Source organism: Poromitra crassiceps, assembly GCF_964638095.1.
Source record: "Poromitra crassiceps genome assembly, chromosome: 28".
Lineage (NCBI taxonomy): Eukaryota > Metazoa > Chordata > Actinopteri > Beryciformes > Melamphaidae > Poromitra > Poromitra crassiceps.
The window spans coordinates 6,365,541-6,381,697 of record NC_139651.1 but is presented as its reverse complement, the minus strand read 5'-3'; the positions used below and the strand labels follow the sequence as shown (position 1 = coordinate 6,381,697).

At 45.2% G+C, this 16,157-nt stretch overlaps 1 protein-coding gene across 1 annotated transcript in view; it reads right to left on the bottom strand.

The window, feature by feature from the left end:
- Nucleotides 1-472: 472 nt before the first annotated feature.
- The window catches only part of LOC310799857 (mucin-5B-like), a gene marked incomplete at its 5' end in the record, with an annotated part of 57,454 nt that continues 41,769 nt past the window's right edge, over nt 473-16,157 (bottom strand). The window contains 19 exons of the mRNA XM_083662461.1: nt 473-824; nt 1,651-1,771; nt 2,431-2,470; nt 2,589-2,717; nt 3,511-3,609; nt 4,063-4,194; nt 4,315-4,355; nt 4,917-5,021; nt 8,220-8,382; nt 8,479-8,510; nt 8,690-8,817; nt 9,320-9,389; nt 9,746-9,903; nt 11,282-11,480; nt 11,713-11,896; nt 12,918-13,165; nt 13,383-13,554; nt 14,081-14,250; nt 14,629-15,189. Coding sequence (XP_083518587.1) covers nt 611-824; nt 1,651-1,771; nt 2,431-2,470; nt 2,589-2,717; nt 3,511-3,609; nt 4,063-4,194; nt 4,315-4,355; nt 4,917-5,021; nt 8,220-8,382; nt 8,479-8,510; nt 8,690-8,817; nt 9,320-9,389; nt 9,746-9,903; nt 11,282-11,480; nt 11,713-11,896; nt 12,918-13,165; nt 13,383-13,554; nt 14,081-14,250; nt 14,629-15,189 — 2,966 coding nt within the window. The 3' untranslated portion in view covers nt 473-610. The remainder of the gene's footprint in view (nt 825-1,650; nt 1,772-2,430; nt 2,471-2,588; nt 2,718-3,510; nt 3,610-4,062; nt 4,195-4,314; nt 4,356-4,916; nt 5,022-8,219; nt 8,383-8,478; nt 8,511-8,689; nt 8,818-9,319; nt 9,390-9,745; nt 9,904-11,281; nt 11,481-11,712; nt 11,897-12,917; nt 13,166-13,382; nt 13,555-14,080; nt 14,251-14,628; nt 15,190-16,157) is intronic.

Genomic DNA, 16,157 nt, shown 5'->3' with positions numbered 1-16,157 from the left:
AAATGTCCAAATCGTGATTTCCCAGAAATTGCGATATTTCCGAAAATTGACCCGTCTACTCCTCAGGGTGAATGTGTACGTATATGTAAAAACGGCTGTCTGTATTTATCTTTTTTTTTTTTTTTTTTTTTGCAATGCTCAGGTGACTACCAGGCAGAGCCCCACAGACCACTGGTGGTCCGCAGTTTGGGGACCAATGTCTTAAAGTATCCACATCAACTGCCCCAGTGGGGTCAGTCCCGTACATTATGGTATGTAACTGTGGAGAGACAGTCTCTTCACTCACAGAACCAAGGTTACCCTGTAACCAAACCATTCTTCCATGTTGCTGAATATTTGTGTTTTGCTAATATGTACAAGGGCCACATAGAATGTAGAGATACAAGTGTTCATTTTGCAGGATTTCATTTTATTAATATACTACTACTACTACTATGATAATTATGCTAAACTACAATACATTTATATGACAATAATATTCTGTGACATTGGAAAAAGTGCTCCACAAGTCATTGGGTACAATGATGAAAGCTGACACTGTTGTGTAGCATCTGTAAGGCATCTGGCTCCAATCCACTGGAAACATTCATCAGTCACGTGTGCTCTCGTCTCAACGTCTCCTGCGTCTGCGGCCCGCGCCGTCCGTGACCCCGGACCCGCCGGGCACACACTGGCTCACGCTGCAGCTGCAGGCCACCACCGTGGTGTAGGTGTGTTTGACCTTGGAGCCGTCGTGACACGCCAGCTCCACCTCCCCCGTCTTGGTGCTCGTCTCCCTGCAACACTCACACTCGTGCATCACCTTGCTGGCTGCTGCAGAGTACCTGCTCACAACACACACACACACACACACACACACATGAAGCAAAGACAAGCAAATAGTAAACGTGTTGTAAAAATGTTGTCCCCCACCAGTAATCAATCAATCAATCAATCAATCAATCAATCAATTGTATATTCATTCATATAGCACCAGAGTTATCTCAAAGCGCTTTACAAATAGAGCAGGTAAGAAGACCAGGCTCTTTATTTTAGACCCAACAATGGAAACAATTCTCACGTGCACTGGAGATTATACTGCGAGGTCATGTGACAATTGAAACAGTTAGCCAACAAGAGCAGCGCTTGGTGGCAGCAAGGAAAAGACCCCTTTAACGGGGAAGAAAACCTTGAGCTGACCTGGCTCTTGGTGGGCGTTCATCTGCCATGAGTGGTTGGGTTGAGAGAGAGAGAGAGAGAGAGACAGTAATAATGAACTATAATATTAATAGTCGAGGGTTACAACTGTAATAAAAACATGACTAATAATAGTAATAGTAGCAGTGGATCTCTTCCCACTGGAATCAGGATGGAGCTCATGGAGGGTCCATGTAGTTCTACCCTTGCATCAGTCCCATTTATCGTCAATGCTGCCCTGCAGGGCTGTAGTACTCCAGTGTGTGTGTGTGTGTGTGTGTGTGTGTGTGTGTGTGTGTGTGTGTGTGTGTGTGTGTGTGTGTGTGTGTGTGAGTGTGTGTGTGTGTGTGTGTGTGTGTGAGAGTGAGTGAGAGAGCGGGGCGTGTTTAAGACACTGAGGTGCAGAAAGGTGCACCGGTAGCCCTGGCAAAGCAGCGTTCTGACTGAGTAGTGCTACAAAGATGGCCGACTCACATGGAGGAGCTTCCACAGTGTCCGGCACAGGAGGAGATGTTGACAGGCGACAGGCTCCTACAGTCGTCCACCTCGATGACCGTCTCCTTGGTATGGACCTCGCAGATGCTACGCACCGTACCTGGAACATACATACACACAGCGTTAGGCTTCACTAGATGACGTGGTGACAGACAACTTTGTGGGCAAAATGACATCTTTCCAACGTATACAGTTGTATCTGTTCACTACGGTGGCCTAGAGAGGTCAACGTACTGTGCAACTAGACAGAACACCATCAATTTTTACAACACAGGCGCTGCAAATACACACAAGACAACCAAGTAGACTTAATGTGTTGTGTGTATGCAATATTTATGTATTGCAGTTGTATTTGCAGCACAGGCCGTTATTGAAAATAAGAATTTGTTCTTAATTAACTTGCCTGTTTAAATAAAGGTTGATGATTGACAGATTGATGGAATTGATTTGCTTGTGTTTTGTCTATTTGCATGTTCTTCCACCGAAAAACAATGCTGATTTATTTTTGCACATATCCAAAAACTGTAAAACGTTTTGCAGACATTCATTTAATTTGACAGTTATCGAGAGTTGATTTGCGTGAAGTTGTGGACCAGTGATGTCATTTGTGCATGAATAACATCACTGTCAAAGTCTGCAAAACTTGTTTTCGGATACATGTGAGATCAGGTGCAAAATGAATCAGCATTGTTTGCAGTGCGTTGACCTACAGTAGGCCACTGTAGAATTCAAATCTCTTAACTACACTCTTTAACTTACAGCTCTTGCAGCATCCACTAGAATCAGTAGTCACTGTGCCCTGGAAAAACAAAGGCAGATTTCAGATTGCATGTTAGACGTATCAGTATGCAGTCCAGAAGGTCCAGGTTATGAGCTGTGGATTGTTTGTTAGCGTGGGTGAAGGCAGAAGAACTCACAGGTTCACAGTCCAGTGGGTTGAAGGGAGGACAGGTGGTCTTGGTCTCCTTGGTAATGAGCTGTCCATTAATCTTCTCACAGGTGTATTTCACACACTTGTCATCAGGGGGCGACCAAGTCGTGTTCACCTGTACCACCATGCGGTTAGAGGAGGAACACATAATGGCTTTATTAGATAGTGGGAGAGAGGGATGACGGAGGTCCTGGGCCTCGCTCGCTCACACAGTGCGTGACCAGGCCAAGGTATGGCACAAAATCCCTCAGCTACCCTGAGTATCTGAGAAACATAAACTCCATTTTAAACATAAGCCACTGATTTCCTGAGTCGATTCAATATCGATATTTCAGTTACAATACCAATTTTGCTTGGATATGAAAGAGATTCTGAAAGAACTAATGATGTAGATTGTACAAGGAGCCCTCTAACCTGATGCATTAGCATGATTAAAAATATGAATGTTTACAGATGTTTATGAGCTCTCGTTGCGCTAAGAACCGAACCACGCGAGTCTAACAGGGTTAAAGCTTCAAGCGGGAAAAGGCATTATATTAAAATATCGATATTGCGACTTATGAATTGATATCAGTTCCTTCAGATGAATCTATCATTTATATATCGATTTATAGATCGATTTGTATCGATATATATTTTTTAACCTAGCACTACTACACATACCCCAAAACAACAAGAAATAGCTATGCAACAAAGTGCATTGATTACTTTGCTACTAAATGACATCACTCTCTCTCTCTGTCTCTGCTGTCCAGCATCAAAATGACATCAAACACAGAAATAATTGGAAGTCGTGAATATGTAACATTTGATGTCATTTATATGCATCGTATTGTATGATGATGATGCATTGTATGATGTCTGAAGGCTTTCTCTGAGATCTGCTGTTCCGTCACACAGACACTCACCTGGATGGTGGTGGTCGTGTTGTCTGGCAGGTTGACAACACACATCTTCTGAACACATTTCCCACAGCACTGGCCAGAGACAGGCTGGTACTCATAACCCTGCAGGACGAGGAGACAAGGCAGATGAGGTGAGAGCTCTGAACACATGTGCCACAGAACTGGCCAGCAGGCAGCAATCTTTCATTCGTGCGCATAGAATTGTGGGTACTCATGGGCATCCTCGAAATGTCTCTCTCCTCTGCGCTTGCTCTTATGACATCAGTGATGATGTCACAATGCCTATGACATCATCACTTCCAGTTGAGTGACACCACTTCCGGGACAAAGAAAATCGCAGCCCACGTCTTGCACCCTTTTATTTATGATGATGATGATGATGATGATGATGGTGGTGATGAAGATGATGATTGCACTTGGGTAAGAGTATGAAACGTAAAATGCAGTCTGTATGTTTGTCGGTACATGAGGGAGCATGCAGTACATCTGAGCAGGCTTTGTTGCAGACAGCACGTGTGCAGGTGTGTGTGTGTGTGTGTGTGTGTGTGTGTGTACCTCTGAGCAGTCTTTGTTGCAGACCACAGGTGTGCAGGAGATGGTGTGCAGCTTGGTCTTGCTGTCCACAGAGCTGCTGCAGTCACAGACTTCACAGGACTCAGGTCCTGATGGTGGGATCTTAGAGCCGGGCTGGGAATACAAATGCAGCCTGATCAAACTTGCTGCTCAATTCAATATTCTTCATTTAGAATGCTGGTTATTTATTAATTAATTAATTAATTAATTAAGGGATATTGACTGTGTTCTTACCTGGTACTCAGTGTTGTTGTAGACGCACACCGCTTTAGGAACTGGAGAGACAAACAGAAGCCAGGTCAGGGGAATTCATACACTGATCGTGACTGTTGTTCCTGAAGAATGTTTTAAAGACACAACACTAGTGCCCTCTTGTGTCTGGAAACATTAATGCAAGATTCTAGATTCAATAAATCTATTGCCATGTCAACATAGTTGATAGGAATTTGTCTTGGTTCACTCTCAGACAAAGACAAGACAATGCAGCAGCAGCACACAAATACGTAAAGAAAAAACATCAAACCCAGAAAGTTTAGGCAGTACCCAGCAGCATCGTATCCAGTGTAAAGTGCTATAGAGGTAATACATAATAATGATTCAGTGCAAATTCAGATGCCTTATGGCTTGGAGGTAGGTGCTACCTCTGAAGCGAGATGTTTTGAGACTTCATGCTCCTGTATCTCCTGCCTGATGGGAGGAGGTTAAAGAGGTGATGTGCCAGATATATATATATATAGATACAGTATATATATATATATATATATATATATATATATATATATATATATATATATATATATATACAGTATATGTACATCGACATTGGAGTCACATACCGCACTGGTAGGAAGCGCAGCAGCTGCCACTGGTCCTGGTGATGTTGAGCTGGAACCCTGGTTGGCAGGTGATTGTGTCAGTGGGACACAGATTGACATCGCACTCTGTTGAGGGCAAAATGACGGGATGAGTATCAAGAATGTCACTGTCGTGTAGCTCATTAGCTTATAGCTATACACTTTTACACCAGTTGTGTGCACATGGATTTTTAAGCCTGTTAAATAAATAGCCCTGAGCCTCACGTTAATAATGTGTATAAAGAGGCACATTTTCCATCTGTAGCTGTAGTTTTCTAGTCATTCACCTCTACTGTACATCACCAAGTGTATATAGTGACATACTACATACTACAGAGTAAACATGCAGTGAAGTTACAGCAAATGTAATGTGTCTTCAGGGTCCTAGGGTCCTAAAGTCCCCCCCCCTCCGGCTTTTTCTCCCATTTTCTCCCAAATTGTACTTGGGCAAATCACCCCTGCTCTCTCAGTCTTTGCTCCACCCCCTCTGCCTGCCGATATGGGGAGAGGTGTAGGCTAGCACATGCTTCCTCCGATACATGTGCAGTCGCCAGCCACTTCCTTTCACCCTGACAGCGAGGAGTTTCACCGGCAGGACGTAACGTGTGGGAGGGTCACATTAATCCCCCCAGCTCCCCTCCCCTCCGAGCCAGCGCTAGTGCAGCGACCAGACCAGGGCCGTTTCTCAATAAGCATTCTTGTGTGTTCTTGCGTTCTTGTGTCCCTGTGAAACGTCATCAGTCGCAGCCCAAGTACTGTTCCAATACAAAGTTCACATTTCGCCAAGAACGCTTAAAATTCCCGGATGTGTTCTTGACATGCCCACTTTACCGAGGATGCTCTGGTTGGTGACTTGTGTCAACTTGGCAAGGCAGATATCCCAGAATTCATTTCGGCATAAGCGGAGGCAGAACGCAGCAGAGAAGACGCCATAAGCTCCGGGAAGTTTTTTACAATTTAAAGTTTTATTTCATCACTAAATTAATTTCTGATTACTTTTGATGCCTACAAGCAGGGTAGTAGGTTTCAATAAGTGCCACTTTACGAACATTTATCGCGAAAAATGGCAAAAAAGCTCCAGAGCACAATTGGCTGAATCTAAATCAGCTGAGCTTTTTATTTGTGTAGTACTGCAGGCGGCCTCTGCGCTGGTATTGCGCGATACCCTCAAGAACGCATCGTCTCAAACTGCCAACAGCGTTATGTGTGCTTGTGACCTAGCAAGTTCATTCTTCCAAGAACGACTAGCAAGAACGTTCTCCCCAAGAACACAAGAACAAGAATGCATTCTTGGTATTGAGAAACGGCCCAGGACTCATACCCCATCGGCTTCCCTTCCCACCCGCAGACACGGCCAATTGTGCTTGTAGGTGCGTCTGGCCAAGCCGGAAGTACCGCCGCCGGGAATTGAACCCGGGTCTCCGCGGTAATAGGAGAGTCGTTCCTGCGTATCAACCCTCGCAAGGCGGCCGGCCCGGACGGCATCCCCGGGCGGGTCCTCAAGGCCTGCGCCCACCAGCTGGCAGGCGTATACACAGACATTTTCAACCAGTCTCTCTCCCTCCGACGAGTTCCCTCCTGCTTCAAAGCAGCGACAATCATCCCCATTCCCAAGCAGCAGAAAGTGACCAGCCTCAACGACTGGCGCCCAATAGCCCTCACACCAATAGCCAGCAAGTGCTTTGAAAAGCTGGTCATATCAAAGATCCGCCCCACACTCCCCCCGGACCACGACCCGCTACAATTCGCATACCGGCCCAACAGGAGCACAGCGGATGCAGTAGCACACGTGCTCCACACCGCCCTGTCCCACCTGGAGGGGAAGGACACCTACGTAAGAATGCTGTTCGTGGACTACAGCTCAGCATTCAACACCATAGTACCCTCCAGGCTGGTATGCAAGCTCAAGGACCTGGGACTTAACACAGCAATGTGCGACTGGATCCTGGATTTCCTGACAGACCGCCGCCAGGTGGTGAGGGTGGGCAACCTCACCTCCTCCCCACTGACCATCAGCATAGGAGCGCCCCAGGGGTGCGTCTCCAGCCCCTTCTGGTATGACCTCTACACCCACGACTGCGTGGCGACTCAAACCTCTAACACCATCGTGAAGTTTGCAGACGACACAGCAGTCGTGGGGCTGATCTCGGGGAGCGACGAGACGGCCTACAGAGAGGAGGTGGGGGCCCTGGAACAATGGTGCCAGGACAACCACCTCTCTCTGAACGTCTCCAAGACCAAGGAGATCATTGTAGACTACAGGAGGGGGGGGGGGCGCACACCCCCCAATCACCATCAACGGCACAGTGGTGGAAAGGGTGGACAGCTTCAAGTACCTGGGAGTCAATATCCACCAGGACCTGACATGGGCCGGCCACACCGCCACTGTCGTCAAAAAGGCCCAACAGCGAATACACGGACTCAAGCGCCTGAAGAAATTTGGGCTAAGGAAAGAAATCCTCAGGGACTTCTACAGAGGCACCATTGAAAGCCTGCTGACTGGCGGCTTCACCACCTGGTACGGGAACTGTACCACCATGGACCGCAGGGCGCTACGGAGAGTGAGACGCGCGGCACAGCACGTAACAGAATGTGAGTTGCCAGATCTGCATGAACTGTATAAACAGCGGTGCCTCAGGAGGTCCCTGAAGATCATCAAAGACACAAACCATCCCCACAACAGCCTGTTCTCCCTGCTACCCTCAGGGAGAAGATACAGGGTTCCGAAAGCACGCACAAATCGCTTGAGGAACAGTTTCTTCCCGCAGGCCACGAGACTCCTTAACATACACAAATAGTGTAGTAGCCGCACTGTACCGTACTGTAGCTGCTACCATTACGTATGTCTAACGTTTAATTGTATGTTTAATAAGGAATATGCTATTTGCACCTGTATGTCAAATACGCCGAATTTAAAATGCCGAGTTTAATTGTATGTTTAATAAGGAATATGTTATTTGCACCTGTATGTCAAATACGCAGAATTTAAAATGTTTAAGCACGTCTAAAGTATGCACCCGACACGTGCACCTATGTGCAGTGAATATGCCACTGTCTCTGACTTGTCTTATCACTATACTGCCTTATGCTTGTTGTGTCTCTTGTTGTTTTTGCACCCATATGCCTTGTTATATTTGTTATATTTGTACTATTTGCACTATGTTGTAAACGGAGTCCACAGCACAAGAATTTCACACGTGATACTTGTACCATGGAGTGACAATAAAAATCTTGAATCTTGAGAGTGCTTTTACCTCTACACTACCCAGACGTTGTGTTACTCACCACAGACAGGGCAGCAGTCCTCTGTCTTGTTGACCAGGTGCTGGCCAGGCTTGGTGCAGTTGAGGCTGGGTGTGAGTGGGCATGTGATAGGCTGGCACTGGATGCTCATGGAGTCCTGGTCACACATGCACTGATTGCAGCCACTGACCCACGTGTCACCAGGCTGGTGGAAGGAAGAGCAGAAGGAAACTGCTCAGAAACAAACATCACAAAGATCACAATCTGTTGTATGAACTCATGTTTTAAGTAGAGTTCTCACCTGCTTAGGTTTACCATCAGGTCCAACGCAGTCTGAAATGCAAACAGAAGAAAGTATTTATAGATTAGACAGCATAGCAGTTTAGACAGAGCAAATGCTCGTGAACTTCGTTACAGTAGCCTACTTAAGTTTTTCAGGTACAGTACTTCATCCACCACTGACTATGTTCCCTTGAGCCAATGCAGAGCAGCGTGTGTGAGGCAGGCCTTACCGCAGGAGACCACACACATGTCATAGACGGTGTTGAACAGAGTGGTGTCAGGGGGGCAGAAGCAGCCCTCCTGGGTGTTGGAGCTGTTAGTAGATGGCTGCTTCCCTGCCTCGAACTTCTTGTTGTACCTGATGTGGAAATTGCAAATGAGATTAGTAAAAGTAGATTTTTCTTTTTTAAGATTTTGGGGGCCTTATCACATAAAACTAGACGGCAGTTGAACGCTTAAGTTTATGCAACAGTTGACTTTGTGTTCAGCAAGATAATCTTCTCAATTGAGGACCACCTCATTTGTGAAGATTATCTTGCTGAAAACAAAGTTCTCTGTTTCATAAACTTTTGTTAACCACAGACCTCATTTCAAGCATTTAACCAAAATCCCCATACACAAATCCCATTGACTTACAGGTAGCAACTGTAAGTGCTAACATTAAGGTCTTTCAGACTCATTCCTGTGGTACGATTATGCACCGTTTGGTGATAGACCACGCCCACCACCACACCCCCTGTTGGCCAGTCAACATATGCAAATGTAACAGCTTTTGGAGATATCTTGTTTATAGATGGATGGATGTATGAACATGCAGACAGACGCAGGGGAAAAACATGACATCAGTGGATCAGGCCTACCTGTCATTGCATGTAGGCTGTACAGCTGGACCACAGGCCATATACACCTTGTTGCTTGGACACTTGTGCTCTGTAGGATGGAAATTATGTTTAAAAAAACATTCTGCCCGGATATTATATATTCATGCATTATTATTATTAGGCTATACACAATTTTCAGAACTCCAGGAAACAACTGGGCGTTGTATCAATGGTATCGACTTAAAGGAGAATTTCGGTATTTTTTAAAGCCTGAGCCTGTGACCATTGCAAAAATGATCTTGTTTTGTGGACGTACTGTACGTGCAGGCTGCCGAGGCAAGTGGCCGCGAGCTTGGTCAATGCTGCACCAATTTCAAACAAATTCTGCTAGTTGTACATGAAAAAATATGAAAAGAGGGGATTGAAAAGATCGATTAATATGATTAAAAAGAGTGGAAGTCTCACCACACCACCACACGTTGGTGGCGTTCCTCCAGTCGATACAGACTCCTGCACTGGAGCACTCCGTGGCATAGGCCTCCAGGCTGCAGCAGGTGCAGCTGTCTTTGCAGGCCGTCACGAATGCTGCCGGCGGCACAAATGCGTGGCACTGCTCGAAAACACTAGAGGGCGCAAACAAACCAGGACAGAATGTATTAGCATGGTCAGGGACAGTATCCAAATTTCATTTTCCAAACGATTTTAACTGCTTTTGAATGGTCTCTGTGAATGGTTATTATGATTGGTCTTGGGTTGGCATTATCTCTGAGCCATAAAGGATAAGGTCACCCAAAAATGCTAATTCAGTCATGATCTACACACCCCCATGGAAGGAGGAGGGTGACGTTTTTTGGTCCACAAAATATTTTTGGAGTTTCAGAGCAAAGCACTGTTGCAGAATTCTCCTAAACTGAAGTGGATGGTGACCAACTTTCAAACATAAAAAAAAAAAACTCCATGGTACTCATCTGGTGTAATCCAAGTTACCAGAAGCCCTGAGATGCCAAGTTGACTTGAAAGTACATAATTTACACCCTGCAATCTTCATTGTAGCCATGTGCTCTAAGAAGGTACAGTAAGATGCGGATATTGTAGTCTGCTACAATATTCCAGCTAAAAACGGTGTAAATTATGTATTTTCAAGTGAACTTGGAATCGCAGGGCTTCTGAAGACTTCACCATCCACTTCAATTGTTTAGGGCACATTCCCAAAGTGGGGTATGCGTACACCCAGGGGTACTCGCACATCAGGGGTAGGCCAAGAAAAACAAAATCTGTAGTGCCCTCTGGAAATACAGCCACCAAGAGGTTGAATGTTTGAGGGCGTACAGGACTTTAAAATCTTTTGGGACCACTTGTCCCAAGGGGCACGGTGGCTCAGTGGTAGAGCTGTCGCCTCGCAGTCAGAAGGTCCTGAGTTCGATTCTCGCCTGGGACACTGTGGGCGCTGTGGTTGTGTTCCCCCCCATATCTTCAATGCCTACTGCCCAGGTGGGGTATCTCGTCGTAAGGGCCTTTCTGTCTGTGTGGAGTTTGCATGTTCTCCCCGTGCTCCCCCAGGGGGGTTCCTCCGTATATAACCCCCCCCCCACTAAAAAACATGCAGAAGATCAGATCGTCATCGTCATCCGACCAGTGACGACAACATCCGAAGTCGGTCCCCGGGCGCTGTACGAGAAAGCGACCACTGCTCCTGGCCTGCCCCAGGAGGAAAGGACAAAGCCAGGATGGGTTAAATGCAGAGGACAAATTTCACCGGCCACCGTCAGCATGTGTGTGTTGTGGCCCTCCCTGCATGTGTTGTAGTGTGTTGTGTGACAATAAAGACGGGCTGCCGTCTGAAAATCGTTTTTTTTTTCTTTTTATCGTTTTTTTGTTTAGGAGAATTCTGGAACAGCGTATTGCTCTGAAACTCATTTTTGGGTGAACTTCTCCATGAAGCAATAGAATGTGGTGAGTAGGTCTGGCGAAAGCCCTCTATATTGTGCTGGTTCTCCTCACCTGCTAGTTAGGATATCACAGAGTTTGCAGGGCGCTGGTGTCGATATGGCAGTGGTGGAGGAAGGTGGTTTGGTGGGTGGGACTGTGGGGGTGACACAGGGAGTGCCTGGGACCTGCCACTCGCCGGCAGACACCGGGCACTCCTCGATCTGGCCGTTGGGAGAACGGCAGTCGTTGGCCTGGGAGTTGTCACAGGTTCCTGGGAAGGGAGATTGAGAGGAGAGATGAGCAACTTGAAGCTAGGGCAGCCATTTCAGCATCCACCATAGACTGGCTCTCTTTACTATTTGATGTCCAGGAAATTTGAGTCCATTCATGGCTATGTGTCTTCACAGTCCTCAATCACGTTTAGTGTGCTGCAAGGGTCCATTCTTGGGCAAATTCTGTTCTTCTTGTATATGCTTTGTTTGGGTAACTTAATTATAACTCACCACACAGTCCTTCAGTGTTGCTGTTGAAGAGAGAATAGGGCAAGTCGATGCTGAAGGAGGAACCCCTGTAGACCACTTGCACCTTGATCTCCAGTATCTCCAAGGTGATCACCATATCTGTGCTAGTGAGGCGCAGGACAGAATTGCTGTAGGCAGGATAGATACGTTTCTGGTTCACATACACCTGAAGGGTAAGGAGAGAAACAGCACATTAGGACTACCAAAACCAGCAGCATGTCTAACTAGATTTGATACCATATATTGAGACTAAGGATGTACCCCAATGCCATGGGCCATGTTTGACATGTCCATCAGTTGTTAAAGGAACACTCCCCCGATTTTCAACCAGCTTTGTATCATTGCAAAATCAGTAGTATATCTGAAAACTGTAAACAGTTTGGCAGGCATTCATTTAGTTTGACAGTTATTGAGAGTTGATGTGAGTGCAGTTGTGGACCAGTGATGTCATTCATGCACAAATTCCATCACTGGTCCATAACTTAACTCAAATCAACTCTCAATAACTGTCAAACAAAATGAATGCCTACAAAACTGTTTACAGGTTTCAGATAAACTACTGACTTTGGAATGATACAAAGCTGGTTAAAAATTGGCGGAGTGTTCCTTTAAGTTTCTTCAAATGAATTCATATCATTACATTACATTATGTCATTGTGGATGGCCACAAGATAAAAGGCCCATTCTGTTCTGCAATATAGGACTTTGATTTCACTCGTTGTTTCATTTACTACACATTATTGAAAAGTGATCATTATTCTGTAGTGGCCCCCACCGAGTCAGATACGGGAGCATAGCGAGACAAAAGCCTTTAGACAGTTCATAAAACCTAGTTTAGTTAAAGAGAGAGAGAGAGAGAGAGAGAGAGAGAGAGAGAGAGAGAGAGAGAGAGTACAGCATGAGGATGTGGAAATAATAAATATTCGGTTAGAAAATACAACATTTGCCGGATTGCCTGTGGCTTCCGTATAAACCATGCCCACAGATACAGAGACAGATCATTTTGTTGGTTGAGCAGATACAGATAATGAGCGTCTCTGTACACCTCTAATTGAAACACAATAAAATCAGACTATAGACCTATACTGACACACTAATCTTTCACCGATCACTGATCAAATCAATAATAAAGTGAGATATTGACACTAAAACAAAGTATGTGTTGACAAGGTTTAATGGCTGCTCACCACATTGACTGATGTCCCGAGGGTCTTCATCTGAGTCAAGACAACCTTGTAAGACAGGTAGTCGATAATGAGAGCCCGGGGACAGAATGTGCTGTCTGAGGGGTCACAGTAATTGTTGTTCACTATAATAGTGAGGTTGTTTTTAGGAATGATCTCTTTGACCAGATAGTAAGAGCAGTTCTCCTTGAAACTGTACGATTTTCCATCAAATGTCATGTAGCGTGATCCACCCGGGCTGCTACACACACCTGTAGGATGAGAAGAATCATGTAGTATAAATAGTACAATAGTCGAAAGGTGTACACCGTACCATAGATTATAGTATAGCTAACTTTGTAAAATATGTTGCAGACTGTAGGTAATTTGTTTGAGGCAATGCAAAATATCCGAGGCAATGCAAAATATCCAAGACAAAAGTGGAAAAAGTACAGTAACTGCCTTCTGAGGTTACATTTAACAACTCACATTGGCATTCATAGTGGAAGCAGCATCCAGACGAATCAAAGACCTTGACAAGCTTCCGTCCATTAGCACAGAGTGGTTGCTGAACTGTGGGACAGGGAGCAGGCGTCTCAATCACCTGGCCTTTGGTGCACGTGGCTGTGGTGCAGTCGTTAACCTGCCAGGACTCTCCATCCTGGGTGAGGATGAACAAGCAGTTACTCAACCATGCAACAAAGAAAGAAGAAGAAAATATGCGGGGGTACCGCGCGGTACTGTAAAACCATAAAACTTCAATTAATAGCTCAGGCGTTTATTTACCAAAACATGTAGCCAGACCCCGCATCTATATGGGACCTGCGGCAATTTGGGACTTGCCTTTGAATTGAAGTTTTACGGTATACAATGTAGTTCAAATGGCTTCGCAGGTTGCCAACAAGCATTTAAATGAATAGAGGTGTTAAATATTTGACAAAATGAATCTTTAATAGATGGTTGCAGGCAATGCAAGAGTATATTTGAACCGTAGTACGTGCAAACGTATATACAAACTTTGAGTGATTTGGGTCTGCATAGCATAACAGTAGCTACACAAAGCTCTTCTCATATACAGACAAAATACTCTAGGTAGTTGAAATACATTACATACTGTAGATAAAAGGAAAATAAAGTATTGACAGCCTTCTTGGAAGCTAACCACTTTTTATCTAGGCCTATTGTACCTTTCTGGGTGGATCCACGTGGGTGCAGTCTACAGTAGTTGTAGGTGAGGGTGTTGGGGATGAGGGTGTTGTGGAACATGGCTTGGATTGTGTCTCCACTTGGCAAGACACTCCACAATATGCACTGTAACACCACCCTAAACCATCAGTGACATTATACACCAAGTCCCCTGTGGAAATGAAAGACATGTGGAATATATGAACAAAAAAGAGACACTAAAGAGAGATATCAAAATGTCTGTGATATTCAAGACATTCTGCATGCTGTAATAAAAAAAAAGCTGAATCAAGGCACTCTTCAAAGATATTCTGCATGCTATTGAAAGAAGACTGGTTCTTAAACTATGAACAAAAACAATGAATGACAATATAGCAAAACACACACACACACACACACACACACACACACACACACACACACACACACACACACACACACACACACACACACACACACACACACACACACACACACACACACACACACACACACACACACACACACACACATATTTGTGAATTGGACAAGAAAGTGGTATATCACTCACCAGGATGATATGATGTTCCATTGACGTTACAGGTACATACGCTGGATGTTGTAATTAGTACTCCAGTTGTTGTGGGCAGCTGTGAAGTACCTGGTCCAATAGAGGTTGAAGGCTTGAATGTGGTTCCCTTTGTGGTTTCAACTGGTTTGGCAGTGGTTCCCTTTGTGGTTTCAACTGGTTTTGCAGTGGTTCCCTTTGTGGTTTCAACTGGTTTGGCAGTGGTTCCCTTTGTGGTTTCAACTGGTTTGGCAGTGGTTCCCTTTGTGGTCTTTGATGGTCCACTAGTTGTGGTAACAACAACAGACGGTTTGGCAGTCACAACTGTTGTTTTGGGGCCTTCTGTTAAAACCTCAGGTACTGAAGTGGTAGTTTCAACAATAGGTGTAGTGGCAGCTGTAGTTGGGCCAGTAGTTTTAAACTTTGGTGGCTTTGTTGATACGGTTTCAACTGTTGTTGCCTCTTCTGTGGTTGTTTCAACTGGTTTGCCTGTAGTTCCCTTCGTGGTTTTTGATGGTCCACTAGTTGTGGTAACAACAGTTGGTGAGGTCGTAGTTTCAACAGCTGTGATAAAATCAAATGTGTCATTTTGTGATCAAACCCTTAATTAGTAATAACCAACATATTCATATTATCACAAAAATAGACACTTAGTTTGGGCCCTATCTTGGTACAGGCGCTATCCGCTTTTTGCGCTTGCGCACCTGTTTGTGTGCCTTAATGCCCTGCAGGGCAGGGATGATAGCAGTCCGCCTCTCGCAAGTGTCTAGGTGTTATGCTGAGTTTTGCACCCCTGCCGCCAAACGCATCCCCACCTCACGGGAGCATATTGTAATGATTTATAGAGAAACGTAACTGTTTAAAAATGATATAATTGTCTGGGTAGATGTGACCTCCCTGTTTTTGAAGTTGAAAGAGCCCCTGAATATGGTGGGGATGCAATTCTCGGCAGGGGGGCGGAATTGGGCACGCCATCTGCCGCAGGCGCAAATTGGAGAGGTGCCAAGTCAGGCGTGCCAAGGCCTGCAAAATGCCAGCGCAAATGGGATTTGGGCGGTCTCAAGCACCAGAATTATTCACAGGTGTGGCCAGGCAATTCCTTGGGCGTTACATCAATGGAACAAAATCAGATTCCCGTAATCGCTGTAATACAGTTTGCTTGAGGCATGCAATATGCTGTCATTCTCTCCATGCATAATTTGGATAGGCCTATCTCACAATAACACCATCACATCATATACCTGTTAAAAACATCTGTGATTTGATGCAATTTGGATTATTTTGATGACTGGGAAATGGAAACGTGTTTGCAGGGGGGAAACGGCGGAGACAAGAGAAAAGATGGGAGGATTTAGAGTGGACTAAATCTAAACTCGGTGAAACAGTGAGAGCTGCGTGTCGAGGACAGAGAGAGATGGAGAGAGCTTGTCGACAGATCATCTGTGGTGCCAACGACCCTCCGGGTTATGGGATAGGTGAAGGTGAATAGCCTATTGCAAGGAGGCTACAATGTCCAACAAGTTTTCTCAATT